The sequence below is a fragment of the Elephantulus edwardii genome, unplaced genomic scaffold (assembly GCF_000299155.1).
Source record: "Elephantulus edwardii isolate Elephantulus edwardi_28Jun2011 unplaced genomic scaffold, EleEdw1.0 scaffold00108, whole genome shotgun sequence".
Taxonomy (NCBI): domain Eukaryota; kingdom Metazoa; phylum Chordata; class Mammalia; order Macroscelidea; family Macroscelididae; genus Elephantulus; species Elephantulus edwardii.
The window spans coordinates 5,914,176-5,940,255 of NW_006399858.1; the positions used below are offsets into that span (position 1 = coordinate 5,914,176).

At 42.0% G+C, this 26,080-nt stretch overlaps 1 protein-coding gene across 1 annotated transcript in view; it reads left to right on the forward strand.

The window, feature by feature from the left end:
• The window catches only part of GNA14 (guanine nucleotide binding protein (G protein), alpha 14), a 250,715-nt gene that overhangs the window by 132,630 nt on the left and 92,005 nt on the right, over positions 1-26,080 (forward strand). The window contains exon 2 of the mRNA XM_006891988.1: positions 2,062-2,246. Within this exon, the coding sequence (XP_006892050.1) occupies positions 2,062-2,246 (185 nt within the window). The remainder of the gene's footprint in view (positions 1-2,061; positions 2,247-26,080) is intronic.

Here is a 26,080-nt window from a genome sequence, read left to right on the forward strand (position 1 = left end):
AAAGAGTCACTTAAGAGTGACCTTGGGCTCGCCCTGTATTGCCTCTGGCTGTTTTTTACCTTAGAGGAAAAGGGCTGATACTGATTGGATTCTGAAGGGTCTCAAGTGAGGCCTGAGACACTCCCCACAGAATCTCCTTGCACCTTCACCACCCTGCCCTCTCTCCATACCAAGCATCTTTCGATCTGTCTCTTTCCACAGGCCCTCACCTAGTCTTATGATGTATGGGAAGCCTGGAGTCAATGTGAAGCTGTGGCTTCTAGGGCTATTTGGTCTCACCACAGTCAGCCTTGTTGGACAATTCAGATCTCATCTCATATCATAGACTGTTCATGGTTTAAGGCTTATGAGATAATATTGTGGTTCTTCATGTTCATTCCACTCATTCTTTCATTCCTCTTTCTAACAACTCTTTGAATGCCCAGTGGGTGGCAGACATAACACTAGTGGTACCAAGAGCATTGGCAGCCCAGTAGTACAATTCTTGCTTTGTATGAAGGAGATCTGGGTTTGATTTGGGACAGTGTGCCTTGTTACACTGGCGTCAGTAGGTGTTTGTATGTGGCTATGCTGCTGAACACATTTCAGCTGAGCTTCCAGACCTAAGACTGACAAAGAAGGCCTTGGAAGTCTATGGATCATGAGGGTCTGTTCTGCCATTGGCGCTATGAGACTTGGGTGTGTTTACCTCCGTTGTGCATGAGGTTGGCATGACTCTGACCCACTGGACAGTAGTTAACATCAGCCTTTATGGAAATAAAGATGTAGTACAGAGAGTGGCCTGGGGATTTACCCATTGTTATTAATTTGCTTGGCTCCACAGTCAACACGCTTGGTACCAGCAGCCAGGAAATCAAAAGACAAATTGTACTGGGAAAGTCTACTGTCAGGGCCATCTCCAGAATACTGAGGAGCAATGATGTCTTTCTGGAGACTAAGGTGCACCTGATCCAGGCCATGGTCTTCACAATTACGTGCTATGCATCAGAAAGCTGGACAATGTCTAGGGGTGCTAGAAGAAGAATTAATGCCTTTGGGCTGTGGTGCTGGAGAATAGTATTGAGTATATCATGGACTGTTAAGAAAACAAACAGGTATGTCCTGGAGAGGATGAAACGAGGCTGCTCTTGGAGACAAGGATTCTGAAGCTTTGCCTGACATACTTTGAGGTATGTTGCAAGGAGGGACCAGTGCTTGGAGAGGGACATTGTGCTTGTGGGGGTTGAGGGGTAATGCAGGAGGGGAAGACCCTGGATGAGGTGGATTTACTCAGTAACTGGAGTAATGAGGTTAGTTGTGTTGGAGACAGTAAGGTCTGCTCAGGATAGAGCAGAGTTCAGAGCTGTTGTACATAGGGTCACTGTGAGCCACAAGTGACTCCACGGCATATAACAACAACAACTGGAGCACAAACAGTGCTTGACATTTTGACTCCAGGGGGCAAGCTTAACTCTTTGGGGTGTAGAGAAGAAGAGACATCTTTCCAGGAGAGGTGATATCTGTGATGAACCTTTTAGACTGAAGTATGCACAGCCTGACTTCTGACCTCAGCTCTCTGTGTTTGCACCAATCACCAGTCATTTGGCTTGTCACTGATTCCCAGTTTTTCTCATCTCTGATGTGTCCTCTCAGAGATGGGAGGGAGGTAATGAGGGGAAGGCTGGGGAGCACACTCCTGTGTCTGGAAGTTCTTCCTCATGCTTCAGCTTTGTCGTCTTCCAGACGGGAGGCGAGAGTTTGGAGCTCTCTCTGTAGACGTGGGCTCCAGAGTTCATATTCCTTTGGGCTGCTGTAGCTCAGCTTCCAGTTATCACCAAGACATTTTATTTTTTTATTTTTCTGGAATCTCAGAAGACCCATCTTTCTTTCACTAGCCATGTGACCTTTCAGAGATCGCTTGGTCAGCTTACAGCCCCTTGCTTAGTCCCTGCCATCCTCCCATCAGTCCTGGCTCCCTGGAGCCAACACCACCAAGAGAGGCTTTCTTTCTCAATATGTCCTTTTAAAGCCTGTGGAGTGTGCTGCTTCTCACTTGGGTTTTTGGCTTACTTTCCCTTACAGGAACTGGTGAAAGTGGAAAAAGCACCTTTATCAAGCAGATGAGAATTATCCATGGATCTGGTTATAGCGATGAAGACAGAAAGGGCTTCACAAAGCTGGTTTACCAGAACATCTTCACCGCCATGCAAGCCATGATCCGAGCAATGGACACCCTCAGGATACAGTACATGTGTGAGCAGAATAAGGTAATGCGCTTCCTAAACCTCAGGAGAATCTCCTGAGCTCTCTGAGGTGGAGTTACTCCAAAGGCCTGTGAAGAGAAAAGCTTCTTTTTTCCATCCTTGCTCTTAGGACTTTAGCTAGACTTGCGATCTTATCTTTGCTTTTATGAGTTTAGTTAGAACTGTACTCTTAGGAGCTCTGCTGGCCTTGTGGGTACAGAGTTGCACTGCCAACCCCAAGGCAGTCAGTTTGAATCCACTAGCTGCTCTGCGGGAGAAAGGTGAGCAATCTCCTCATGTGAGATTTATCACCTTGGAAACCCAGGGCAGAATCAGCTATGAGTCGGTCCTGACTCTAAAGCAAGTAATTTGCGAGCAGTCTCATTGGCGTAAGAGTAGCACAGGTGACTACCTTCTGGGAAGGCTGGATGTTCGAGTCCTTTTAGAGACATTATTGAAGAGAAGCATGACTGTCGATTTCTGAAAACTTAGCATTGGCAACCCCTAAGGAGCCAAGTTCTGCTCTCGCACATGAGGGGGCCCTGATTTGGAGTCAAGTGCATGGGAACTGGTTTTGGGGTTTTCTATCTTACTTCTGTAAGAGTTCTACCATGGCTGTCGCTGTGGTGCCACCAGGCATCTAGGAGGGTTTCAAGAATGTGTGTATTTATTTAATGCTCTTCCTTCAGGTCTTGAGAAAAGGAAGAAATATTTTTTTTCTTTTTTCTTTTTTTCAGCAAAGATGCTCAGCTCATTGTATTAATGGAAATGATGGGTTTACAATAGTCACTATATATATATATATATTTGTGTGCGTGTACCGTCAAATCAGATCTGACTGGTACAGGAGGAGATTGTCCTTCCTTTTCCCGGCAGTGCATCTGGTGGATCCTAACCGTGAGCCTCTGGGATTGTAGTTGCAGCTCCTTGCCAATAGGCCACCAGAGCTCCCCACAACAGTCACTTTTAGAAGATTTTTCAGTCTTAGGAACTATTTTAGTAAGTGCCCTTTGTACAACTCAGAGAAGTCAGTGCTATTGCTTGGTTATTTTAGGAGCTAGCTCTTCTTGGGAACTAAGTGATGGTTTATGAAAGCAGTGCTTAAGTCCCATCTAGATGGTTGCTGTCATGAAATGAGGGAAATCAAGCCGCAGTTTGCGTTTCTGTTACCACTGGTTATTTAAAATGCAGATCTGTTTAAGATCATAAGAAAATTAAATAGATGAGTGGGACGATGAGCTAAATAAAATTTAAATAGTGTCTTGCAATGCAAATGCATAAGAAAATAACACAAGTTATTGTTGATGTTGATGTGTACTGTAGAGTTTGAACTGACCCATAGCTGACCTTCCAGAGGGTTTCCAGAGGCAGTTAATTGCACCAGAGGAAATGAGGCAAATAAAATTGTATATGCTATACAAACCCATAAGAAAATATCACCAAGTTAGATTTTAAAAATGGGGTTCTGGTGTCTTAGTACATAAGAAATTATGCTGATAATCCAGGAGTGGTACCTCTTTAGTGGTTCAAATCCCCCAGTAGCTCTGTGGGAGAAAGATGGGCAGTCTCCTTCTTTGTGATTTACAGTCTACAGAAAATCCAGTGGAGGGTCATCTGTGAATTGTGTCTGACACAATGGGAAAGAGAGAGAGAGAGAGAGAAAGAGAGAAAGAGAATGAAAACAGCATGGTGTTAAAGTTATAAATTCTGTATTAGGTGGATCACGCAGGGAGTCTGTCTAAAAATAACTTAAATACCAAATGCCAGAATTGCATAAATTTACTCTGGATTTTAGAGGCAAGGATGGTGAAACTGTGGGAGGGGCCAGTCTTCGGAAAAAGACATCATACTGGGAATGGTTGGAGGATCAGCAAAGAGAGGAGGACCCTCCGTGAGATGGATTGGCGGGGTGACTGTAACAATGAGCTCAAGACTATCAGAGACGATGGGGATACAACAGGATAGGGCACACACCTGCTGTTCATAGGGTCACCATGGGTTGTAGTCAATTCAACGGTGCCTAACAAAATAATACTGTAAACCGAAAAGGTCCCTTCATCGTGAGCTTAAGGTACCTGCATTCATGTGTATTTTATACATATGATGTATGAAGAGTTACAAAACAAGCCATTTAAGCTTTTATTATTCAGTACCTAAAGTACATAGAAAAACACAGTATGTTCTAAACCACAGACAGACCGTTACATTTAGGTCTAGAACCTCATACCTTGAGGCTTCCTCACAGCATTGGGGACATGAAGGATTGTATACTGCCTGCAGCCTTTCAGTAGTGTTACGCTGAAAAAGGAGTGAATTCCCCACTGTGTAAAAGTACCAAAGAATCTAAAAGGTACTGAGTGAGCCCTCAGAAGATTTTAGCTGGAAATGGCTACAATAATTCCTTTATATGACTGTTTTTAGTATATGCTTCATATTCCTTTTGTAAGCGTAGAGTTCTTACTTAATCAATCTATTCAATATAATCTAAAAAGTATAATTCTTTTGCAAAGATTTGAGGTTATTTCAGAAAAGGGATGTAGCAGATGGCCCTGGTAGTGTTTTTAGTTCAAGTCTCTTTCTGTGTTGTCAAATGTGTTTTGTTTACCTGTTAAGATGTGATGACAGGAGGATGGACGCTGGAAATCTTAATTGACCTAATAGGGGAATCAAATGCTCATGTGTCAGCTCCGCTTGCCTTAGCTGTGTATGTTTGTGCAACCCAATCAGCTTTCCTAATCCACATATCTGGTTTTTTCTTAGCTCTTTAAAGGTGCCTTTGAGCTTATATTTTAAGTAAAAAGGTTTTAGAGAATGCCTCATTCCATTATTGTATGGGCTGAATTCTTCAGAATGCCATGGCCACTTGTTTTTTCTCCTCTTGCTCTGTCTGACTCTGGCCACAGTGCTTTTCTAGTAGTTCAAGTAACGAAATTCCTGGTCTATAGACTCCCTCTTATCCCTCCAACACATACCTGAAGGAGCCACCTCCTGAAATGACGTAAGAGGAGGCAGAAGATTGAGCGGAAAGGACTCTAGACTGCTTCTCAGAAATTTCCGCTCTGCTCATGCCTCGCCCATGGGTCTGTGAAAAAACGGACACTGTTTTCCTGGAAAAAGCAAGAACAAATCCTTTCCTCTCTGTGGCCATATTGTCCCTGTTGTGACTACTTAAGTGGGTAATAGTAGTGCAGAGACCACCATAGACAGATACACAAAGGAATTGATACGGCTCATTTGGAAACTTTATTTCTGAAATGTAAAAAGCACTTGTAATCTATTGTTGTTGTTGTTGCTGTTGTTGTTGTTATGTGCCGTCAAGTCACTTGCAACTCATAGCAACCCTATGCGCAATAGCCCGGAAACCTGCTCTATCCTTTGCCAGTCTTATTGTCTCTGACACACCTACCCCCATTACTCCAGTGACTGAATCAGTCCATCTCATCGAGGGTCTTCCTCTGCACTGTCCCTTCATCCTCCCAAGCATGACATCCCTCTCCAAGGACTGGTCCTCCTTGCAATATGCCCAAAGTATGTCAGACAAAGCTTCAGAATCCTTGCCTCCAAGGAGCAGCCTGGTTTCACTGTTTCCAGGGAGAATCTGTTTATTCTCCTAGCAGTCCATGATATATTCAATACTCTTCTCCAGCACCACAGCTCAAAGGCATCAATTCTTTTTTTATCACCTCTAGTGATTGTCCAGCTCTCTGACACATAGCAAGTAATTGCGAAGACTATGCTATCAGGCGCACCTTAGTCTCCAGATATCATTGCTCTTCAATACTCTGGAGAAGTCCTTGACAGCCAACTATCCCAGTGTAATTCATCTTAATCTATAGGCTGTACAAACATAGACCACAATTAGAACCAGCCTTTGGGGCATACTTTGTCAGCCCTGTAAAATGTGTACCTCACCTTCCTGGGTTTCCATTACTCTACCAGGTTAATGCAGGTAACACAAATTACATTTCATAAGTCAACATGATCAAAAGGATGTGCTTTTACAAATTAAAAGACACTGGAGAAGCAGAATGATAAAATTATTATTACTGGGACAAGTAAAAAAATACAAGTAAACTCATCGTTGCTTCTATTACTTGTCTAAGGCAATTTCATCCATTTCTTCTTTATTGTTTCTAAATAATTTTGTCTGTAGGGTAGTCCTTATTCCAACAGACAACATGGTAGTGTGGTTCAGGCTGTATTGTGAGTATATTTAGAATACACAATATAGATTATTATCAGTGATGGTACAGATGGTTGATGTACTGGGATGCTAACTGAAAGGTTGCAAGTTTGAATCCACCCTAGAAGAAAGACCTGCAAAGACCAGTCATTGTAAAGTCTGTGGAGCGTGGATCTAGTCTGACACCCATGGGTTTGCCATGAATCAAGATCAACTCCACAGCAACTGGTAGTGGTAAGCATGGTATATGTTACCTTTCTTACAAAGATTAGGGCGCTCTGGCAGCCTAGCCCACAAGGAGTTGCACTGCTAACCCAAAGGGTATGTTGGCATTTTGGATCCATCAGCAGTCTGAGGGAGAAAGATGGGCAGTCTCCTCCCATGCAATTTACAGCCTCAGAAACCTTGCTGGATGGTGAGCTATGAGTTGATTTTTACTAGACGGTGGTTGATTTGAGTGAGGATGTCCGAAGATTGCATAGATTGAATAAAAATTTAGTAGTTAATGTTGTTTTGTTGTTGTTCAGTGCCATCAAGTTGAGTATGACTCATAGAGACCCTATGAACGACAGAGCTGACCACTGTCCTCTCCTGTCCCATCCCTGTTATGCACCAACCCGTTGTCACAGACATTGTGTCAGTCCATCTGGTAAAGGATCTTCCTTTCTTTCTTTGACCTTCTACCTTTCCCAACATACTACAATTTTCCAAAGACTAGTCCCTTATAAAAACAAGCCTAAAAATTATGTGAGGCAAAGTTTCAACATCTTAAATTCCTTTAAGGAGCACCCTGGTTACATTTCCTCCAAGACATACTTGTTTATTCTTGAGCTAGTCCCTGGGATATTCCATACTCTTCTCCAATACCACAGTTCAAAGGCATTGATTCTTCTGTCATCCTCATCCATTGCCCAACTTTCAGATACATGAAAGCAGTTGTTGGATCAGACACATCATGGTCTTTAAAGTGACATCCTTGCTCTTTGGCCCTTTGGAGAGGTCCTTGACAGGATGTTCCCATTGCGGCTTGTCTTTTGATCTCTTGAATGCTTTACTTGGACCCACAATATTGCCATGGATACTGATTGTGGATCCAAGTAAAATGAAATTGTTGACAAGTTTTATCTTTTCTCTATCTATCATGATGCTGCCTATCTGTCCAGTGGTAAGGATTTCTGTTTAGATTTTGAGCTGTAACCCACTTCTTTTTACAGTCCTCTCATTTTCTTGTTGCTGGGTATGTTTCTATTATCCATTCCTTTCAGAACAGGAAACACTCTTTTTTAAACTTAATTCACCTTATTTCTGTTATACAAATACCACTGTGTGGTGGCCACAGATGGAGCCTGAATCCTCTGCACGGAGACTCTGGTGTGGGTCTTTATAAGATGGTCAGTGAATTCCTGGTGGGGAGACTTGGTGAACACAGTTTCCAGAGGTCTGAAGTCAGGTAGCTGTAGGTCTTGGAGATGCATCAAAGGTGGCCTTGGTGAAGTTGCCCAGGGTAGATGTGCAGGCCCTGGCTGAGGTGTAGCAGTCGTCAGTTCCAGCTGTCAGCAGCAGCCTCTCAGGCACAGGGGCCAAAACGATTCCAGTGCCTCAGGGTACAGGGATCAGGTGCACCAGACCTGAGCCATAGCATATGGTAACCATGCAGGGAACGGTGTGAGGCTTGCCAATCTTTTTCCCCCAGTGGCCATGCTGCACAGGGACAATGGAGAGCTTGGCCAGGACAATGCCCCCATGGGTGGTAGTAGCTACCTCCTTAGAGCACTTAATGGCCAAGCCAACGTGGCCATCGTAGTCTCCAATGATGATGAATGTCTTGAACCTGGCCCGCTGGCTGGCACATGTCTGTTTCTGCATGATTTTCAAGACCTCATCCTTAAGGGACATCCCCAAGAAGAAGTCAGAGATCTCAGACTACTTGATGGGCAGTGAGAAGAGATAGATCTCCTCCAATGTTTTGATCATCATGTCTTTGACCAGATGGCCCACCTTGGTGACCAGGAGCCAATCCTTGTCCTTGGCTTTGCCTCCGCAAGCTCCACACAGAATAAGTACACTTTCTTAAAAGTATGTAAAGTGATATTAAATTATTATCCCTGAGTCAAGTGATTGAAAAATTGACCTATCATTTGAAAAATAAGAAAAGAAAAAAAATCAAAACAAGTGCATGACTAAGTCGAGTCGATCCTAACTCATAATTTCTCTATCTGGTTTCCAAGATTGTAAATCATAATGGGAAGAGATTACCGATCTTCCTCCCCTGAAGCCACTGGTGGATTCGAACTTCTGGAGATACTTGGCCTTTACTTAACTTAACCTTTGGCTATCCACCCATATTTCTCTGTTATTTTAAAGAGTTCTTATTAAGAGAAACATATCAGGAATTAGTTTACCACTTGGTTAGACCCAAGAGACTGTGGGTATTATTAAATAATATTACTAATATCACCTACTAGCAAAATCCTGTTTAAGATTATCCAGAAATGACTGGAACAGTACATTGACAGAGAACTACCAGGAATACAAGCTGGGTTTAGAAGAAGTCATGGCACTAGAGACATTATTGGAATGTCAGATGGATCTTGGCAGAAAGCAAAGAGTATCAGAGGAATGTCTATCTGTGTTTCATTGACTCTGTGAAGGAATTTGACTGTGTGGCTCACAACAAATTGTGGCTAACCTTGAGGAAAATGGGTATCCCAGAACACTTGATTGTGCTTATGTGAAACCTATACTTGGACCAGTCCTCAAAACAGAGCAAGGAAACACTTCCTGGTTCAAAATCAGGAAAGGAGTGCATCAGGGATGCATCTTGTCTCCATATCTTGTCAATATATATGCAGTACAGATCATTTGGGAAGCCAGGCTTTATAAGGAGGAATGCAGCATCAGGATTGGAGGAAGATTCATCAACAACCTATACTATGCAGATAACACAACCTTGATTGCTGAAACTGAGGAGGACCTGAAATGCTTGCTGCAGAAGGTCAAGGACTGTAGTCTTCAATATAGATTGAAGCTCAACATTAAGAAGACAAATATTCCCACCACTGAGCCAATTGGCAGCGCCATGATGGATGAAGAAAAGATTGAGGTTGTTAACAATTAAAACTTGTTCAACTCCACAGTCAACACTCTTGGCACCAAAGATTAATTGCATTGGGAAAATCTGCTGTCAGGGACCTCTCCAGAGTACTGAAAAGCAGTGATGTCAGTCTAGAGACTAAGGTGCACCTAATTCAGGCCATGGTTTTTGCAATTACTTGCTATGCATCAGAGAGCTGGACAATGGCTAAGGATAACAGAAGAAGAACTGATGCTTTTGAATTGTAATGCTGGAGATGAATCTTGAACATACCATGAACCACCAAGAAAATGAATTGGTCTGTCTTGGAGAGGATGAAACCAAGTTTCTCCTTGGAGGAGAGGATTTTGAAGCTCCATCTCACAGACTTTGGTCATGTGGCCAGGAGAGATCGGTCCTTGGAGAAGTACATCATGCTCAGAAGGTTGGACGGACAGTGCAGGAGAAGAAGACTTCAGATGAGATGTGTTGATACAGTGACTGAAACAATGGGGGTCGGTGTGTAAGAATTAGTGATACTGGCTCAGGATAGGGCAGGTTTTCAGAGCTGCTGTACATAGGGTCGCTATGGGTCACAGGTGACTCAACAACACATAACAACAACAATAACAGTTAAACCCTTATATCTTGCTAGTTTGTATTTGAAGAAATGATTCATACATATTTGCTTATTCTGTTGACAAAGCTTTAATTTTTATGAAAGTCTCATAAGAGTATCTTATGAGTGCACATTAAAATTTATGACTCCTTGAATAAATATGGTGAACATTTGCTTGGCGTCATGGTTCCTAAGTCTGAGTTTGCCTATAACTCATGTTTACTAGTGCTGATTTCATGGGAGCCAGGGGAACTTTTTTTTCTCTTGGAGGAGTTTGGAATTTGGGAAATCCTACTCTCTGCCTTTCCTGTGGTGAGGGAAGCCTTTTTTGAGTCCCTTAAACATTTTTAATAATCCTCTTGGATGACTTAGATAATGAGTTTCCCAAAAGCAGCGAACTGCCTAGCTTCTTAATAAGCTTTTGTTTCTATAGTCACTGATGTCTGAAAAAAAGTTTGGAGACCGTCTTGGTAACTGGCTTTAACTTCTTCTCAAACTTCCCTACTGATTACTTAAAACCAAACAAATAGGAAGCTTACCTGATTATCTCTGAGTTGATTCCTAGTAGGAACAACTCATGTGTAGCAGAGTCACGGTGCTCTGGGGGTTTTTAAGATTGAGACCTTCCAGGTCTTTCAGAAGCAGATCATCGGCATTGCTTCTGGGTTCCATCTAAGTGGGCTTGGACCACTGACATGACAGTTAGTGTTTGTGACACCCAAGAATTTCTGTTGCTTGTGTGGTTGTTTGCCATCAAGTCAGAACCAACTCATAGCGGACTGTCCAACAGATTTTCATAGGCAGTAAATTTCCCAGGGGGAGATGATCCATTTTTCTCCTGCTGAAGGGCTGATGGATTTGAACCACGTGCCTTTGGGTTGGCAGGACAACTCCTTACCACTAAGCCACTAGAGCTTTCTGTAGCTTGTAGGAATTTTTAAAACTATCTAAAAAAACAAAACAAAACAAAACAAAACAAACCCAAAACTATCTAACATTCACATCCTATTTATAGGTTACTTAGCCAACTGTAGGGAGCTTAGGTGGCCTTGTCTTTAGGGAGTTGAACCACTCACCCAAAGGTGGCACCTGTCGGGAAATTCAACTCCGCTACTGCTCGGAGAAAGACGAACAATCTCCTCCTTTGTGATTTCAGCCTCCAAACTCACTTGGAGGGTCAGCCATGTGTCTGTTCTGACTCAACAGCAATGAGCTTTAGAGTTTGCATTACCACTGGGCCAATTAGGAGCACCATGATGGATGGAGAAAAGATTGAGGTTGTTAACAGTTACAGCTTGCTCAGCTCCACTAAATCTGCTATCCAGGACCTTTCCAGAGTACTGAGAAGCAACGATGTCAATCTAGAGACTAAGGTGTGCCTGATCCAGGCCTTGGTCTTTGCAATTATTTGCTATGCATCAAAGAGTTTGACAATGACTAAGGATGACAGAAGAATCGATGCTTTTGAGTTGTGGTTCTGGAGAAGAGTCTTGAACATACCATGGACTTCCAAGAAAATAAATAGGTCTGTCTTGGAGAGGGTGAAACCAAGTTTCTACTGGGAGGCTAGGATTTCGAAGCTCTGGCTTGGATACTTTGGGCACATGTCCAGGAGGGACTGATCCTTGGAGAAGGACATTATGCTCAGAAGGGTGGAGGGACAGCACAGAAGAGGAAGACCCTGGATGAGATGGGTTGACACAGTAACTGGGGAATTGGGGAGTAGATATTTCAGAGTCAGTGAGAGTGGCTCAGGAGAGGGCAGACTTCAGAGCTGTTGGACGTAGGGTCACTATGAATCACAGGTAACTCGATGGCACATAACAACCACCACTACCACCATTATTGTTATCTCATCACAAGAGGAACTCATCATAAAAACAAACAACAAAGACAAGAAAGCTGTAAGAGCATTATTTTGCCTACCAGTTTACCCTTGGAAGCAGGAGTGGTATCCACAACATGCCTCTGTAAACTCTATAAACATAGCGAAATGACAATAGTTATATAAAACAGGGTTAAGGTCTTTTGTTTATATGGTCGCTATGAGTTGTGATTGACTTGACGGCACTTAACAACAACAACAACAACAACAACAACCAGTCCACCCAGAGTGCTTAGTACATAGAACAGGAGTTTTCTAGATGTTTGAGATCTGAATTTCCCTTTAGAAAATATCTTCTCTTTTCTTTGGAAGCTTTTGCTGAATCAGAGTCCCCACTGAGACTTATGGGTATGGGTCCTACAGCCAACTGTGCACTCAAACGGAATCTTTTCTCTGAATCTCCAGGCTAAAGTTGACTCTCTGGGCTTTGTTATTTCTGTTTCACATTTTGTAGGTGCTTCATTTGAGCACTGAACACTCCATGGACGGCCAAGAAAATCAATAGATATGTCTTGGAGAAGGTGCAGCCAGAGTGCTCTTTGGAGACAAGAATGATGACGCTTTGCCTAACATAATTTGGACATATTGCTAAGAAGTGCTATTCCTTGGAGAAGGACATGATGCTGGGAAGGGTGGGGCGTTGGCAAAGGAGAGGAAGACCTTCAAGCAGGTGGATTGACAAAGTGACTGTTGCAGTGGGCTCTTGTATGTCAGGAAGTGTGACGATGACGCAGGATAGGACTGGATTCAGATTTTTTGTTCATAGTGTTGCTATGAGTCATACTCGACTCGATGACACCTAACAACAACACCACCAACACATTTAACTCCTGGGTCAACCTTCTCTGCTGCACTCCAAGTTAAAGATCTGAGTCCAGCCGGAAGCACCTTGGAAGACTTGGTGATCTACTAAAAATTCGGGCATCAAAATCCTTATGGAGAACTGCAATGCTCTGGTACTCATGGAGTCACTTGACAATTATTTTTATATATTTTATTGTGATTAGTTTTTCATTCAATCATTCATACACCTTTTCTTCATTGGTTATATGATGGATTTTTGTTTCTTATATTAGTTTATTTTTCACATTTGGGCATTCATTTTACATTTGAAGTCCTCCTTCCCCAGTGCCTTGGATTTTTGTGCCCTGGTATTCTTCCTTCCTGACTGCTGGGTTTATCAGCGAACAGAATGCACAGACCACAGGTTCTCAATCTTAGCTCTGTATTGGAATCACCAGGGGAGATTTGATGCTAATACCCAGGGTACCACCCCCAGACACTTGCAATGAGATCTTTTCTTCTGAAAGGCAGCATTACCATTAGGCCTGGTTTTTAAAAAAGCATTTGTCATGACTCCAGCTGGGCAGCTGTGGTGCAAGCCTTGCCTTATTATTTGGATGGATTCATTTTGGATCTTGCTTTCTCGTCAGTATCTTCATGGCTGGGAGGGGGCTTTATGTGATCTTCTTTACAGAAGAAAGTGGTAAAAATCCCTACCTAAAGGAAAACTGAGTGGCCATCATTGAGGTAAATTGTTTTGTTCAGCGGTACTGATGCTTTGGATAAATTAGCTGACAATAGCCTTGGCGTCTTGTCTGAGCGACGGCTTCAAAGCAAGGAGAGATTCTGCGTGGTTTCTTGAGTCACTCTGAGTGTTAGCTTGGCATGGTTAGGCTGTGATAGTCTTCTGCATGCTGTCCTTTTAACGACACACCAGTGGTGCCTTCTTGCATTTTTTTCCCTTCTCTTGCTCTTTAATTTTATTTTTTTTTTTTTGCTTGTGTGAGAAAACTTTGTAATTAGAATTAGCCAGCTGGACTCAGTTTAGATGATCCCAATTTTGTTGGCAACATCTGAAGAATCATAGTCAGGAGCAAGTTGAACATAGGCCTTCTTTTCTCCATCAGGTCTAATCAAGGTGTTGACCTTGGCCACATCTGTGTCATAGAGCTTAACAGCTTGTTTAATTTGGTGCTTGTTGACCTCAACATCCACAGTGAACACAAGTGTGTTTTTCTCTTCTATCTTCTTCATGGCTGACTTGGTGGTCAGGGAAACTTGATGATGGCATAGTGGTCAAGCTTGTTTCTCCTGGGGGCGCTCTCCTGGGGAATATGGGCTGCCTTCGGAGACTGCGTCTTAGGCCGCTGGAAGGTGGGTGGCATGCGGATCTTTTTTTTGTGCCTGTGGATGCCCTTCAGGATGCCTTCTTGGCTTTCAGTGCCTTTGTTTTGGCTTCAGTTTTTGGAGGAGGCAAGGGCTTCCTTTACTTTCCAAGAAACGGTCTTCTTTGCCTTTTAGAAATGATGTATTTAAAAAAGAAAAGAAAAAAAAGAAATGATGTATCTTTGTTCAGATAGGAGAATAAAGGACATAGATTTATATCAATCCACCCTTGCCTCCGTAATAAAATGCACTGTGATTTTGTTTGTGAATAAATGGAGACATCTCATTAGGAAACTTTGTGATGTATGTGCTGATCCTTGATAGATACTTTTAATTTCTTGAGATCATTCCTCAGGTGTGAAAGATACACTAAAATAAACTAAAAAAACAGTGTTGTGTGTTTCATTTATGCTTTGAGTCCCTGGATGGCACAAACTGCTAAAAATTCCACTACTAACCAGAAGATTCAGATATGCCTATGGGTGTCTTGGGGGGGGGGGGCGGAAGGCCAAAAGTCACAGCCATAAACTCTAGGACCTGCACTTATGCTCTGACTCATTATGGGTTTCCAAAGTCAGAATCAACTCAAGAGCAATTACTTGATTGTACTTTCCCAGTGGTAAGGAGTTGCTCTGCCAACCCTAGGGCACGTGGGTCAAATCTACTGGTTGCTCTGTTTTGGACAAAGACAAGCAGTCTTCTCTCATGCAACTTAAAGGCTCTGAAAATTTGTTGGAGGGTCAGCTATGAGTGAGTTCCAGCTCAATGACACCCAACCACAACGACAACAATACAGCTTTTTCAGTTTAACTTTTCATTCTCAGAAAGGGAGAGGACAAAGCCCCTAGGAGATTTTGGTAAAACCTCTTAGGAGGAAACCAAGTCCAGTTAAGTGGAAATGGTCAATTTATGCCACATTTTATAATCAAGTTTCTCAGGGCTTGAAGTATTTTAAGGCATCCTATTTCTCTAATGTTTAAAACATCTGTTTAAGTCTATTTTTCTGTCCCACTTCCTCATCCAATTTGAAAAGTCAGATCCTGCGTGGACCTTTGGGAACAGAGAGGCCAATGTTCAGCCTCTGGCTGTGGCCCAGGACTGTTGGTTTTCTGGCAAATGTTAAACTTGGGGCCCTTCTCATATTCTGTTGAATATTAAAAGTTTCCTGGTATGTTTTTTACTTTACCAAGAACTTGTAGTTCTAGGTGGTGTCTCCACAACAAAAAAACCCAAGACCCACCAAAATTATTCACCAAAATATTAGGCTGTAGTGGTTCCATTTATCTCTAATTATACTTCAGTGGTATATGTGCTATAATGAGAGCTTGAAATGTAAAAATTAAGAAAATGAGAAGAACAAAAAAGAGCCCATTTTCTCTTTTATCCTGGCTTGGAAAATGAAGCAAATTGGAGATCAGGTTGATTTGATCATTTGTTCTTTGTCTACCTTAGTACCGATTATGAGTTCTCCAGATCCAAAGAAAAATGTTATTAAAAGAAGAAATTCCATGATATTACAAAGAATCCAGAAAGCTAGACTATCAATATCTTTGAATATCTATCCATGCATCTAATGTTGTTATGTGCTATTTTGTCAGCTATGGTTTATAGTGACCCTAGAAACAATAGATTTGAACTTTACCCTGTCCTGTGCCATCCTCACCATGCCCAACACACTTGAGCTTGTTACAGTCATTGTGTCAGTCTGTCTTGTTGAGGATCTTCCTCTCTTTCTCCAACCCTTCACTTTCCCCAGCATGATGTCTTTTGCCAAGGATTTTCCCCTGATAACATACTGAAAGTATGTGAGATGAAGATTCACCATCCTTGCCTCTGAAGAGCACCCTAAAAAAAATATCGAGAACTCCCTACTTGCCTGAAGGCACACAGTTCAATCCACCAGCTGCTCCCCGGGAGGAGGATGGGCAATCTCCTCCCATGCCAATAGTTGCCTTTGAAAATGCGCCAGAGGAGGGTCATCTTTGGGTTGGTTCCGACTCTATGGTACACAACAACAACCACTTATATAGACACACACACACACACACACACACACACACACACATATATATATGTGTGTATATATATATATATACACACATACATACATCTATTATAAACCTACATATATTTATATATACATACACACATACATACATCTATATACATATATACATACATCTATATATCTATATGTATACATGAATATATATGTGTGTGTGTGCGCGCACATATATATATCATAATCCTAAAATGTAAAGGTGAACCTGTAAAATGCTTCATGATTCAAAAATTGACAATAAACACTCAATAAAGGAGAAATTCAATGATACTGCAAAGAATCCAGAAAGCTAGAATGACCATTAATATCTTTGAATATCCATCCATGCATCTGTTTATTCTCAATAAATCTCACTGCATCTCAATCTTTGTAAGTTACTTGTTCCTATGGTAGAGCTGCACTCTTGTTTTCTGATGGTAGTGAAGTGAGGTGAATTCTCCCATGGGTTTGTACTGGAGTCCTGACAAAGGATCTATGTGTTTACCTGGTGTTATTAAGATAGAGGCATATTGTCTTATTAACTGTATAATAATGTTATTTTTGTTGTTAAGTGCCAGAGTCCTGCATGACTCACAGCAATCCTATGAACGAAGAACCTGAAATCTTTCTATAACTATTGTCATTTCTCTTAATTCAAAGAGTTTCCAGAGGCATGTTGTTTAGGAAGTGGATGTCACTCCTGCTTCAAGCCTGTATTAATCTGGGAGTTCCACCAAACACTGTCCACCATGGGTGACCGTTACAAAATTTGACATTCTAGTGGCACAGCGTACAGTATCACAGCAACCCCAAGTTACCGCAGTAGAACGAATTGACAGACCAGCACCACTTAGAAGACTGTTCATTCTAAACCCAAGTAAAACCAAGCCTGGGGGCACAAGCTCTCCAATATTAAGAATTAGGTTTAAAGATAGTGGAGAGGGAGGAAACCAATAAGCAAGAGGCACGCAAATGCTCACCGTAGGAGGCTCTGGGTGTAGAAGCGCTGGGCACTGAGAGGATTATAAGCGGAAAAAGTCACAGGGGAAAGGCCAGTGGTGCTGCTTCTGAAAAGGTCACAGCCACTGACAGCCCTGTGAAGCACAGTGCCACTGACACATATGGGTTTCCAGGAGTCAGAAGTGGCTCCATGATATTATTTTTGCCCTTTTGTCTTTGCAGAGTGTTTTAGTACCTAGTGTTGCTGTAACAAGAAAAAGAAATATCACAAGTGAATGGCTTTCACAAACAGGAATTTATTCTCTCAGAATTTAGGAAGTCCAAAGTCAGGCTAGCAACTCTAAGAGAAGGCTTTGTCTGTTAGCTCGGGGGGGAAGCGTCTGTTGTTGGCATCTCTGAGGCCAGCATTCCTTAGTAATCTTCATGTGTCTTGATTTTCCCCTGGATCTAGGCGAGTCTCAGCACAGGGTCCAAAGGCCCTACTCTGCTCTTAGCTCTTCTTTGTTGGTGACAATGATGTTTTTCTCTTATGAAAACTGATGCAGGTTCTAGAGAAACTCCCTTTGCATTATATTAGGGCAGTGACCTGAGGAAGTGTGTGGGGTCCTACCCTAATTCCCTTGGGCCTTATTGGCTGATCCCATTGGATCACGTCAAGGAGGATGGTCACAGTTTTACATTACTACCAAATTATATCACATAGCTTCCAAGCAACTAAGAACCATGGCCTAGCCAAGTAGAAACACAATTTGAGGATACACAAGGCCAAAAGGATAAATAATTCTGCTTGGAGGAAGTGCAACCAGGTGCTCCCTGGAGACATTGATGGTGAAACTTCCTCTCCTGTACTTTGGACATGTTGTCAGGAAGGGTCAGTCCTTGGAAAAAGACATCATGCTTGGAAAGGTGGGGAAGGTCACAGAAAGAGAGGAAGATCCTCAACAAGATGGATTGACGCAGTGACTGTGACTATGGTATAGAGCCCCTCGGAGGTCACCAGCGTGGAGCAGGAGAAGGAACGGTGCAGATCAGTTTGTATAGGCGCAGTTTGGGCTAGCTTGCTGGATAACTTGGGATTTTCTGGATCTGGCTTCTCAGTTGTAAACGGAGGAGCTGAACTACATAACTTAAAAGATCCAAATAAAGAAGGAATGTGGGCTCTATGTTAGAATTGGAGTAAAAGAATTAATGAGGAAATATTAAGACTTTTACCATCACCATAAACTTTGCAAGGTTTTCTTGCTTTAAATGTTTTTTCTGTTATTAAAAAAAGATATCATCAATGAGATTTTCCCTCAGTTTTGAACTGTGATTTGAGTTAAAGCTTACAAAGTTTTGGCTTTTCAGCCAGTCATTCATGCATATTAAATGAATAGATAGATGTCTGATCATCCATTCATTCCATATTGTTTTCTCCTTCACCCATGTCATTAATCCACATTAATAATTATTTATTGTTATTATTATGAACTGTTCAGTCACCTGTGACCCATAGGGACCCTATCTATGTACAGCAGCTCTGATCCCTTCCCTGCCCTGAGACAGTCTCACTGACCCCCATTATCCTGTTACTGTATCAATCTCATCCAGGGTCTTCTTATATTACAATATCCCTTCCCTCTTCTGAGCATGATGTCCTTCTCCAAGGATGAGTCTCTCCTGATCATGTGCCCAAAGTATGTGAGACAGAGCTTCAAAATCCTAGCCTCCAAGGAGAAACTTGGTTTTACCCTCTCTGAGACAGACCTATTTGTTTTCTTGGCAGTCCATGGTATGTTCAAGACTCTTTTCCAGCACCACAACTTGAAGATATAGATTCTTCTTCTGTCATCCTTATTCATTGTCCAGCTCTCTGATGCATAGCAAGTCATTGCAAAGACAATGGCTTGGATTAGGCCCAGCTTAGTCCCTAGACTGACATCACTGTTTCTCAGTACTCTGGTGAGGTCCTTGACAACAGATTTTTCCAGTGCAATTAATCTTTAGATTTCCTGACTACTTGTGCCAAGAGTGTTGATTGTGGTGCCAAGCAAGCTGTATTTGTTAAAAACCTCAATCTCTTCTCCCTATGTATTCATTTTCTATTTTCCCCCTTCCTGGTCCCATTATTCCACTACTAAATCAACACTCTTGGCACCAGCAGCCAGGAAATTAAAAGACGTATTGCAATGGGAAAGTCTGCTGTGTGGGACCTCTCTCAAGAGCAATGATGTGTCTCTGGAGACTAAGGTGTGGCTGGTACAGTCCATGGTCTTTGCAATCACTTGTTATGTGTCAGAGAGCTGGACAATGACCACGGAGGATAGAAGGAGAACTGATGCTTTTGAGCTTTGGTGTTGGAGAAGAGTGCTGAGGGTGCCATGGACTGCCAAGAAAACAAACAGATTCATCCAGGAGAGGCTTAAACCGGGCTGCTCCTTGGAGGCAAGGATTATGAGGCTTCGTCTGACATACTTTGGTCATGTTGTAAGGAGGGACTGGTGCTTGAGAGGGTGGAGGGCAGGCGCAGGAAGGGAAGGCCCTCTTGGGAGATGGATTGATTTGGTGACTGGGGCAATTCGGATGAGTGTGTCGGTGACAGTGCCATTGGCACAGGACAGAGCAGAGTTTAGGGCTGTTGTACATAGGGTCACTGTGAGTCGCAAGTGACTCAAAGGCACATAACAACAACAACAATGAAACAAAAGCTGTGATATGAAAATGGATATTTTGGGCTTTTTTTTAGGCCAGAAATTATCTTATGTCCTATGATCTTGGGACTTGGGATCCCACAGTACACTATTATGGAAAGAATATTACTCTGTCCTGAAATCACATCTTCTTCCCTATAAAAACATGACTATGTAATCCCTTAAAAGACAATCTGAGAACCATGAAACATATTCAGACCACATGCTGCTTCTCACTCTTTCCCTGCTTCTCTGTGTGGAACCTCTACAATCCAACTCCCTAAGCATCTGTAGCTGCCTCCTGATTCTATTCTAGGTGCCTGCTATAGAAAGGACCAAAGGGAACATTCCGTCTCCCTCTTCTTGGCTGCCCCAGGGGCATCATGGGTTGTGAGCGGTGGCCAGTTCCGTGGTAAGACACCCAGCAACCATTGGCTGGGACCTATTGGGACCCATCTGAGATGGCAGAGCTCTCTTACTAAGGGGATACTCTATTAAGGACCTTGAGGTTTTCCTACTATATTTGAGTCCATCAGCTTAAATAAAATGGGGGGGGGGAATCATGATAATATGGAAATAGTCAATCCATCTAAATTTCTATGGTGAAAAAACTCTACAGTACTCCCCCAGTAAAAATAGAAATGAAGGATGATTTTGTCCCAGGCTACACCCAAGAGTACCATGACAAAGCCATAATATTTTAGAGCTTTAAGGGATCCTCAAATAACTTCCGGGTCAACCCAGATCTTCTATGATATGCACAACTAATTGAGGTCTGAAGAAATTAAGTGACATGTCCAATGGAAACAAGGAGAGTAACTGAAAAGATGTCCCTTATGATTCTGTTGCATGTCAAGCCAGCATGAACCAAGAGGAGGTATGATGTGCTTTTTTTAAATCATCAGCTTGTTAGAATTTAAGATTATTCTGGAGAAATTGAGATAGTATCTCAAAAGCATTTTCTCTCTTCCATCATTTTAATTTAATAATTCATGTTTTTCTGTAGGGTGGAGAGTTAGTTTTTGTTTTCATCAAGTTATTTTTTCAAAATCACTGTAAATCCCCTCAACCTTTGTAAAGAAATATGTTAAGCCTTGAAAACAAGTTGAACACACAGTGTAATGAACACACATAAACTCCACCAGTTTTAACATTTGTGAGTATTTGTTTTCTTTCCTTATATTATACACACACACACACACACACACACACACACACACACACGTACCCCCCCATCCCACCAGCACCACCCCGACACTTTTTCTTTATGTAGTTTCACTCCTTGCTTTGAAGGAACAGCCTGTTTGCACTTCCTTTAAGATAGATGATGTATTGGTCTTTTCATAGACCATGAGAATTTCTGTGTTCTTCTCCAATATCACAGCCCAAAGGCATTGATTCTTCTTCTTCTGTCCTTACTCATTGCCCAACCTTTAAATGCATAAGTAAACCATTGAAAAGACCATGGCTTGGATCAGGCACACCTTAGTCATTAAACTGATGTCCTTACTCTTTATAACTTTGGTGAGGTCCTTGACAGCAAATTTTCTAAATGCATTATATCTTTTGAGTTCTTAACTGCTCCCATCATGGGTGTTGATTGTGGATACAAGTAAAATGAGATCTTTGATAACTTCAATGTTTTCTCCATCTATTGTAATGTTACCTGTTAGTACAGTGGTGAGGATTTTTGTTTTCTTGGTGCAGACTTGTAATTCATATTGAAGGCTGTAGTCTTTGATCTTCCGTAGCAAGTATTTCAAGTCCTCTTCACTTTCTGCAAGCAAGGTTATGTCATCTGCCTGACGTAGGTTGTTGATGAGTCTTCTTCCTGTTCTGATATCACACTTTTCTTCATATAGTCTACCTTCTCTGATGGTTTGTTCAGCATACAAATTGAACAGATATGGGGAAAGATGCAATCCTGACACACACTTTTCCTGATTTTAAACCATTTAATGACCTCTTGTTTTGTTCAGACAACTAATTCTTAGTCTATGTACAGGTTTCACATGAGCACAGTTTAAAGCCATAATATTTATGGCTTCTGATACTTAGCATTACTTAATGGGGATTGCAAAAGAGGTAACTGAGAGACAAGAGGAGAGGTGGGTGTGGTGCACACACACGTGCACACACCTTCTCAACATTTAAAACCTTCAGATGAATAAACCCATTCAGTTGGTGTGATGTATGTAAGAATTAGAAAAAGTGGAACCATTGTTTGTTTTAAGAATCTGCTTTCCTGACTGTTAAATGCTCTGTTTGTTGACTTATATGAAAAATATTACATGAGCTTAGACATAGTGACAATACAGACAATGACTGCTCCTTTTATGAATTCTGATAAGATTTGATTCCGTTTGGGGATCCACTTGCTGTCCTTGGCTTTGATGGTGACATTTTCTCAGACGTGGCATTTGTCCCAGTGTACAGCCTCTGTGTAGTGGTTCTTGAAATGAGGAATTGATTTGTTTTTAATAGGTTCTCCCGCCTTTGAAGAGGACCAAATACTTCTTTCAAGTTGGGTAAATAACTTCCTTTTGAGACCTAACCTCTTCCTCACCCCAGGAAGCCATTTGGAAGTTTGTGTAGGAGTTGAATAAGCATATTAAAACGAAAGGATTAGTTTTGTAGTTTTTTTTTCATTATTTAAATTTCAAAGAAGTTGTTTTCCTCTGCTACTCGGTATTTTAACTACTAAGGGAGACAGTGAGATGGAAGCAAAGACACATAGGGATGGGCCTCAGACCCAGGTCTCTTAGCTCTCAAGCTCAATTCTATTTTTTTAATTTGGAATTTAAGCCTTACATACTCCACCAAAAATATTACAGGTGACTTAAAATCGATGCATCCTAATAAATCAAAACTCTTGGTATCAGCAGCTAGGAAATCAAAAGACAAATTGCATTGGGAAGGTCTGCTTTCAGGGACCTCTCCAGAGTACTGAAGAGCAAAGATGTCAGTCTGGAGACTAAGGTGTGCCTGATCCAGGCCGTGGGCTTCGCAAATGCTTTCTGTGCATCAGAGAGCTGGACAATGACTAAGGATGGTAGAAAAATTGATGACTTTGAGTTATGGTGCTGGAGAAGAGTACTGAATATACTATGGGCTGCTAAGAGAACAAACAAGTTTTTCCGGGAGAGGCTATTCCTTGGAGCAAAGAATTTTGAAGCTTTGTCTGACATACTTTGGGCATTTTTCAAGCAGGAACCAGACCATGGAGAGGGACATCATGCTTGGGAGGGTAGAGGGACAGCACAAGAGAGGAAGACCCTCAATGAGATGGATTGATTCAGTGACTGGAGTAATGGCAGTGGATACGTCAGAGACAACGAGGTTGAACAGAGTAGAGCAGGGTTCAGAGCTGTTGTACATAGGGTTGCTATGAGTCACAAGCAACAGAATGGCACATAACAACAACAAAAGCAACAACTTCTCTTACAGTGTCAGAATATAAGTGCTTCAGAGTCGTGGATGTGTGGAAGAAATAATAATACTGGAAACCCAGTCTAAAAGTACTTGCCCCACATGAAGGCTAAAATCATTCTCTAGCTCTTGGCTGCCCCTTACTGGACTCCCGGGCCCCATGAGGCTGCTGAGCCTCTGGAATGTGATTAGTTTGAATCAAGATGCTTAAGACAGAAACTGGGTTTTAAAAACTTAGTCCAAATGAAAAAAGTAAAAGATCTCATTAATAATTTTTTAGAGCGGTTACATGTAAAATGATAAAATTGTAGTTATATTGAGTTAAATATCAGGTTTTAGTAAAACTAACTTTTCTTGTTTTTTTTTTCTTTTTAAGAAAAAGGAAAGGTGGCTTTGCGAGATTTAAAAGTTCTTAGTAGCTTCTTGTGCTATTTCTATTAGACAGGGCTATTCTCACAAATTTTCATCCAAGTTCAAAAAGCACAACTCATTTCCTCTGAGTGTAGGTGTGGTGGTATAGTCCATAGCAAGGTGCACTGCTAGTCCAAAGCTTGTATGGCTCTGGCAGATCAAACAAATCTCTGCTCCTTGGACAAACAAGGCACCTCCACTTACCACAGAGCCTCGGAAGCCCAGAGGAGCAGTGCTATGGGTGGAAACAACTCAGCTGAATGAGAGAGAATGAGAGAGTGAGTGAGCGAGTTAATTCCTGATGAACTCACAGAGTGGTGCTGGAAAAAGGCCCTGGAAAGAGGATTCTTTAAATTAGTTTCTAATTCAGCTAAGAAAGCCCTACGGAACAAGTTGTTGTTATTGTGTGTACCGTAGAGTTGGAACCGACCCATAGCTGACCCTCGGGTGGCAGTTAATCGCACAGGAGGAGACTGCCCATCCTAGCAGCCTGAGAGAGTGGACCAACACTATTGAAGTTGGAGCCTTAACTCTGATTCTACGCCATTTCTGGTAGGATCTGAAACTGATGGTCCAGGATTTTCAACTTTAGAAGACCCGATGAGAATTTTAGAAGTAGACCAGACTCAACCAGCTCTCCCACAGAGCCCATGGTCTTTATTTACTTATTTATTTATTACATTTTCTTAAATATGACTTGAGTGAAAGTTCACAAAGGACATTGGTTTCCCATTCAGCGACTCCTACACATTTGGGTCTGTGACACTAGTTACAATCCCCACGATGTAACCACACTCTTCATCCTACTTGTGAGTCTCATTGCTCATAATCCTTCCACTCTGCCTCTTCTTTCCTTCTTAGTCTTGTCCCTTGCGAACGCTGCCCTTTTGCATTTATATGTGTGATTTTTCTGAGGAGCGAGCTCCCTGCTGTTACTGTTTCCTACAGGCCTGTCTATCATTTGGCTAAGAGGCACAAGGGTAAGATTTGTTCCAGCTTCGAAGGGGCGATAAGAGCCATACTTTAAAGAGTCTCTCTTAGACCAATATGGTTGTTGAACTTCATGTTTTTGAGTTTTGCTTACATTTCCTCACCCACTTAACTCAGGACCTTAAACTGTCGTCCTTCATAGAGTGGTCAGCCATGGTAGCTGGGAAGCACCTCCTCCTGCCCATCATGGAGGCCGAGGTCCACATGGTCTATTCGTCTCATGGACTAATGACTTCGATGCATCTGTTTCCTTTGGTTAACAACAGGCTGAAAACTTGTGTGTGGTAATGAGTCATCGGAGAGACTTTTTTCCTGTTTGAGAATTTCTGGCTTTTGGTCTGTGGAGGAAAGGTCTATGTGGTCTTAAAAGTTGCCTGCAGGCTGATGCCTTTAGAGGAAAGAAGTTCCCTGAGAAAGCAGGTCTTATACAAAGTCTTATACAAATGCAGGCCTTGTGAACCTATGAGTTATAGAGTCTCAATCTGTGATCAGATATTTACACCCCTTTTTAATAGGAGGAGATACTGTTTATAAAGCACTTGAAAAGCTCTGCTGATAGTGAAAAAGATTTGTTTCCATTAGTCATAGCTTAAGTCAGTCGTGATGGGAATTGTTTACATTTTCACTTCTCAGATTGAAACTTCACAAAAGTGGGTGATGAAGCCTGTTGAATGGAGTAATTTTTGGCCAGAATAATCAGAGGGGAGGTAGGACTTCTGTGTACTTTGCTTACACACACACACACACAGCTCTATTGCTCCCTGCGTCGGTATCCTGGCATTTGGATCTGTGTGGATGTAAATGTCCTTATGAGCTAGCTCTGTCAAGTCAGGTGTTTGCTATAGAACAGCTTTAGGTTTCATATAAGCACAAAGCTCATGTCTAGAGGAGGTGGGGAGCGCTGACACCACAGATTTCCTGTCGTCACTTTCTATTTGCAGTTCGGTAGAAGTGGTTACAGAAGTGGTACTTGTACGTCATCATGCTTGTACATCATTGGTAATGACACCTCAGTGGTCACAGCCGATTATCCTACAAGGACTAGTGTTCAGAAAAACCATACCTTATTTGTATATTAAACAGAAATGGTACTAGTGTTTCCAAAAGATATAAGTACACCTTCCCCTCTTCCTCCTAATGTCCAAAAGCTCTGGACATTACCTACAAAACAAACACAGAAAGCCTCCAAAAGATGGAGAAAATAAGGAAGACCAGTAGATCTTCAGAGCCTAAGAAGAACACAGTCGTGAGTACCATAGGTTTTCTTAATCTTCACCACTGGACCTATAGGCAACGTCATGATGGATGGAGAAGATTGGAACTGTCAATGACTTCATCTTACTTTAATCCAAAATCAATAATATACTTGATGCCAGGAGTCAGGAGATCAGGAGACATATTGTACTGGGAAAATCTGCAGACAAGTATC